Source organism: Myotis brandtii, unplaced genomic scaffold (genome assembly GCF_000412655.1).
Source record: "Myotis brandtii unplaced genomic scaffold, ASM41265v1 scaffold777, whole genome shotgun sequence".
Lineage (NCBI taxonomy): Eukaryota > Metazoa > Chordata > Mammalia > Chiroptera > Vespertilionidae > Myotis > Myotis brandtii.
This window is the reverse complement of record NW_005371115.1, coordinates 68579-74807: the sequence shown is the minus strand read 5'-3', so window position 1 is coordinate 74807 and position 6229 is coordinate 68579. Positions and strand designations below refer to the sequence as shown.

The 6229-nt window shown below is 43.9% G+C and overlaps 1 protein-coding gene across 4 annotated transcripts in view; it reads right to left on the bottom strand.

Annotated features, from left to right (window-relative positions):
- Positions 1 to 6229, bottom strand: part of TBC1D1 (TBC1 (tre-2/USP6, BUB2, cdc16) domain family, member 1) — a 91107-nt gene that overhangs the window by 81958 nt on the left and 2920 nt on the right. For 3 of the 4 annotated variants that reach the window (XM_014530782.1, XM_014530783.1, XM_014530784.1), the window contains exon 2: positions 2161 to 2271. In XM_014530782.1, coding sequence (XP_014386268.1) covers positions 2161 to 2271 — 111 coding nt within the window. Of the gene's footprint in view, positions 1 to 2160; positions 2272 to 5062; positions 5180 to 6229 lie in introns of those variants that run through there. The other variant, XM_014530785.1, reaches the window with a different exon arrangement.

The following is a 6229-nucleotide window of genomic DNA, read 5'->3' as shown; positions in this document are numbered from 1 at the left end:
ATAGAAACATCAATGATGAGAGAGAATCATTGATCGGCTGCCTCCTATATGCCCTCCGCTGGGGATCAAGCCTGCAACCCGGGCATGTGCCCTTGACCAGAATCGAACCTGGGACCCTTCAGTCTGCAGGCTGACACTCTATCCACTGAGCCAAACCAGCTAGGGCTAGAGTGTATTGTTTTGATACATGAAGAAAACATTGGCTAAAAGCCTTGCCCTAACCGATATGGCTCAGTGGATAGAGCGTCAGCCTGAGGACTCAAGGGTCCCAGGTTCAATTCTGGTCAAGGGCATGTACCTTGGTTGTGGACACATACCCAGTAGGGGGTGTGCAGGAGGCAGTTGATTGATGTTTCTCTCTCATCAATGTTTCTAACTCTCTATCCCTCTCCCTTCCTCTCTGTAAAAAACCAATAAAATATATATATATTTTTAAAAAGCCTAGTACTACGTAGCAGATGCTACACAGACAGAAGAAAACCTACACTTGTGTTTTTCTCCTTTTAAACCCGGCCGTAAGCATCTCCCTGCACTCAATGCTTCCATTCCTCTCCCACCTAATGAGAGGTTTTATATGTCTATCATCACAATTCAAATATAATTGGAAAATAATTCACACTTAGGAAATAATGCCTGTTTAGAAAGTAATTCACGTTCAGAAAATAACCCGTTCCTTGTTTATTTTAAAATAAGCATCTAGAAGTTTCTCCCTTGAAGATGATGCTGGAGACACCCAAACACATCTGGGACCAGGGTGTCTTCTTTGCAGGCAGACGTGAGCCTCCTGGGTGACGGAATGTTTAGGAGCCTCCAGAGAAAGTACTGCCCAGGCGCCAGTTCCACGTGCTGAGGCTTGGTCTCTTTCACATTCAATTATCTGACATTTTCACATGGAAAAAAACTATTAAATATATTTCTCCACTGGACTAATCTATGCCCAAATCATAAAGATACTACCTATTCCTTGAAAGTGAACTGGCACGTAGGTCAAAACTTTCCATCCACCCTAAGTGCTTTATTTCTCTCTAGCAGTTACAAATCATCTCAAAATTACCAATTTCCTGTTGGAACAAGTTAGGGGGGGAAATCAGAACAAGGAAAAACTATTAATGGTACAAAAGCAGGGGGCGGGGGAGGGAGGGGAAGCAATGGAAATAAGAACAAATAGGTTGAAAATGGAACTAGAGAATTAACTGAAAATTTAGATGGAGTGACCCATCCCAAAGTGGACAGGAGGCGCACACACCGTCTGAAGGGTGTGTGGAAGGGATGAATGTCAACCACAAAGGTCAAAGGCCAAGGACACAGACAGTGTACTGGCATTCGCACCACTGCTGAGGGAGCCGATAGCTGGCCAATGAGATTAAAAATATTGCCAGACACTGTACGTGAGCCCTGAGAGTTCAGGAAGGTAGAAACTCAATGGGGAGAGCTGCTACGCGTGCATCCCAGTAAAACTGCGTCATGGTGAGGTTACCAGAAAAGCAGGGGCTGTTTATGGGGCAGGGCACACGACTGGACGTTAAAGCGCCTTTAGAACGAGCACTGGTGTTCTTTTTAAAAGGCTATTACGTACTTTTGGAAAATTGAGTATTTTTTAAAGCGTACTTCACTGATTTTTCTCTAGATTTACTGGCCTACACGTAATTTAAACAAATATGAAATGCAGCCGTAACCGGTTTGGCTCAGTGGATAGAGCGTCGGCCTGCGGACTGAAGGGTCCCAGGTTCAATTCCGGTCAAGGGCATGTCCCTTGGTTGCGGGCACATCTCCAGTCTGCCTGGCTTTGCAGTGGTGCCAGCTTACATGCACACAGCCTGCATGCTACGAAGACCCTCCACGCACTTTATGCAGCTCTGAAGGTGCTTCATGATGTCGCTCCCACTCTACCAGGGAGAGAGGGGAGGTGGCAGAGGCTGGCTCCCTGTGATTGGGGAGCCGGTGGCAGTAGGTACTCTGAAACGTCACTCCACCCCCTCTGTGGTGCAGAAACGTCTCACCGTCTCCAGCACAGTCTGAATATTCCCAAATCTTCCCTACGTGTATAACAAATGCAAATAAAACACAGGGGCAAAACAGCTTCCAGAGCTTCGGCACATCCTCAGGACTCTTTTACACCGTGTCCTGGTAAAATTACGAGAAGAGAAAAAAATGCCATACCTGCTTTACCTCCCCAATATGGGTGTGAACTTTTTGCTTCTCTTCATATAAACATCTCAGGAAAGAAATAACCAATTCATTCTCTCGCTGCTCATTTCTTGGTCTTAATTTCTTAAAAAAAAGAAAAAGAAAAAGAAGAAGATATTACATTTATTTTTTATTGTCAACAAAACTGCTTAAATCATTCCTTTGGAAATGCTAACTAACCGTGTCCTTCCATTCATTAATTAGTGTTTTACCCAATCACCTCACTAGGGGGCACCAATGATCCCAAAAAGGGAGATTATTTTTTAAAAGAAACAGTGGAACTAGCTGGTGGGCCAGAATTAGCTCTTGACCTCTGATGTCCTTATGCCTAAAATAAATATTTCACATCAGATAGAGGCATAGTCAAAATATTTAATAAACAAATAGTCTTGAAAACAGAAGAAAAGAACAAAATCTGTGTAAACACCCAGAGGTCAAGAGCCATCGTGGCTACACATTTATAAACTCTGATGGTTAGTGAAATAGAAAGAAAAAGAGCGACTGGGCCCAGGGTCATGGTTCTATATGTCACATGTGTTCGTCAGCAAGCACTTTCTGCCACAAGGCATGAACTCGCACACAAAATGTCATGGCACTGACTCCATTTTTTTTCTATTTAAAAAATTCTCTCCACATCCTTTACTTTTCAGGCAGCGTAATGGCAAAGCACAGGGGAGTAGGAATGAGGACCTGGAGGCCCGAGGTGCTGCCTGGAAGTGTGATCAAAGGCGTAGTTTAACTTAGCTTTCTCGTCCGTTCAAATGAAGCTGGTGCACGAGACACACTAACGGTCTCCTCCAGCCCCCACAGTCTTTGGATTTGAAATTACCAGTCAGAGTTCATTTTTAAAAGACCATCCAACTTAATGGTTTCTTTTCACTGAACATGAAGAAAACAAAGCTGAATTGCTCTGGAGATACACAAAACGTCTAGTCTATAAACTTCGGAAATGCATCTTTTTTAGATGGACAATTATCCATTGTCCAGCTCCTGGACCTCTCTCCCTACTCCAAACTTCTAGCCTGCCCTTTGAAACAAAGTCGGGGTGCGATAAATGGACCCACTCTACAAGCATCTGAGTCTGGGTCGATGCTACTCTTAGCAACCTCCTCCCCCAGCTAATGAAGGAACAATGATTTCACCCTTCATGCCATGGGCTTTAGAAGGAAAGGCAACACTAACCTAGACCTTCTGACATTCACTCTCTTAAAGAAAAAGGTCACTTTAAAAAAGAAGTTGTTCCTGTTACTCAAGGAAAATACAGTGAATAAGTAGAAGGGTTTTTTTAAATAATTATTATTGAGGACCTTCTGTTCTTTCAAATTTCACATTTAAGGATTAAATATTTTAGAAGCTAGAACAGATGCTCCCCACCTGGATTCCAAGCCATGAACCTTGATGTTATAAAACTATACACGTTTTATTCAACAAGTGGAATTCTCCAGGGGAAGGTCCCATCAGATCTTCAGTAAAGGAAAGTGGTGGTGAGGACCACAATCCCAACTGAGCCCTGCTGACTCAGGGAGGTAATGCGTATCTGTGAGTTTAAAAGCCCAGGAAGCTATAGCAACTCATTCACTTTCAGTGGGAGTGGAAATGGCACACCCACTTTGGGAGACAGCTGGCAGCTTTTTACAAAACTAAACACACTCTCATCATACAATCGAGCGATTGCACTGCTTAGAATTTTCCCCAATGAGTTGAAAATTTATGTCCACACAAAAACCTGCATATAAATGTTTACAGCAGATTTATAACAGCCAGAAGTTATAAGCAACCCAGATGTCTTCCTTCAGTGGATGAATGGATAAACTGTTCCATTCCAGACGATGGAATATTATTCAGCACTAAAAAGAAAAGAGCTATCAAGCCATGAAAAGACCTACGGGAACCTTAAATGCATATTGTTAAGTGAAAGAAGCCAATCTGAAAAGACTATATTCTGTATGATTCCAACTATATGAAAAGGTGGAAAAGACACGAAACCAGAGACAGTAAAAAGATCAGTGGGTGCCTGGGGTTTGGAGGACTGGAGATGCGGGGAGGAGGAGAGGAGGGACAGGCAAAATGCATCGGAATTTTAGGACAGTGAAACAGTTCTGGATGATACCATAACCGTGTACACACATCTTTATACATCTGTCAAACCTACAGGATGTACCGCACCGAGAGGGAACCCCGGTAAACTGTGGACTTTAGTGAATAACAATGCATCATCAATGGTAACAAATGTACCTCACTTAGGCCACGTTATTAACAGGGGAAACCGGCTGGGGTGGCAGGCACAGAGGTGGGAGCTTACATGGGAACACTCTGTACTTTGCACCCAATTTACTGAAAAACTAAAACCACTCTAAAGAATAAAGTCCATTTTATTTTTTTAAAGTTCAGAAAAGAGGAGCAGAAAGGAATTACACGAGGCCCCTCAGCAGACGCAGGCAGCGAGAGCTGACCCACTCTTTCTTCTCTTGCATCTTTCAATGCAAACTTCCGGCTACTCTCACAAGAAAATGTGTATTTTTCTTGGAGAAATTCTTCATAATCATTATTTCAAAATATAAAAAAAGGCTAAGAATGCAGGAATAAAGAGCATTGTGGATGCATTTTCTTTTCCTCAAAGGCTACATGCAAGGAACTATTCAGAAGGCCAGAAAGGAGAGCTCAGCTGAGCACAATTGCTGCACGTTAAAAGCTGAAGCCGAGAACTAGAGGCCGCGTCACGGGCTCGTTAAACATCACAGAAAAGTCACCAGAGCAGGAAGCATGTTTTCATGGTGGCGTACAAGGTCAAGAATACACCCTTCCTTAAAACAACATGGGTAGGGGCTACCATTCCACTGAGTTAAATGATCAGCAAGGTGTCTTCTCCCCCTACCTCCCACGTGACGTCACCATCCTCCCTCGTGGCAAATCGTTGTTTCCTAAAGGTGGTTTCATTGTATAGACATTCATGGGTCAGAGAGACAAGTCAGAGGAGGAGAACAGCGCGGAACCAAGCTGGGTCACATCACTTCTCAGTCAAAAATTAACTTGCTTGTTCAAAATTAATCTACGGTGTCAGGAGCCGGGGCAGGGTTCTGAGGAGTTGGCAATGCTCCTGCTTTTTTAAAATCTCGGTGCCAGTGCACAGGTGGGTCAACTTGTAAGAAATCCCCTGAACTACACACCACTGGCTTGTGCACTTTCCTCCAGTTATGTTATACTGCAATGTTTACAACAACAACAAGAAAACAATGAACTGCCTGTTAAGTAACAAAGTCAACTTTGTTACCTGTGTCTTAACCTTATTTCTATGAGGAGCCTACAAACTGGTGGTAAATGCAATTAAAGATAAATTCTCAGCGCTGACTGAGAACGTTGAGTGCTCCGGGCGCCTGCAGTCTTTGGAGCCAATGTCTAAAAACAGCCGCGCCCACCGGGACAGGACGCTCTGACACCTTTTTTAAAAATGGCAATCAAGTCCTATAAGAAATCATTTTAAGACCGTAGGAAATCCAAAGAAGGTGATCCATTTTCTTTACAAAATGAAACACAACTCTTCTACCCATTGGTCTTTAACTGGTGAAAAGCCGTGTTACTTAGCCCATCATGGACACCTACTGAATGTACATCCACTTGATTTGTCTACTCAGGACGAGTGCAGTCATCCCCTGAAACACGGGCACTCAGATGAAGGGAGTTGGATCTGGAGACATTTCCTTCCCTCGCCCTCCCTGGGCCTCAACGCAGTTTCTCAGACTCAGAGGGCCAGCCTGGACACGGCACCTCCGCCAGCAGGCGGCCGCTTGAGACGCCAGCAAGACCCTGGGAGTCACTGTCACGCCTGCCCAGTTGGATATGTTCGATGTATTTCTTTAGTGATTACTGTGCCACTTCACTCAATACTACACATTTCAAACAGACCACAGACAGAAATGTGGCTGGCTGTGCAGTGTCGTCAGGAGTCCTCCTAGAGCAGTGATGGCGAACCTATGACACGCGTGTCAGAGGTGACACGCGAACTACTCATTTTGGTTGATTTTTTTTCTTAAATGGCATTTAA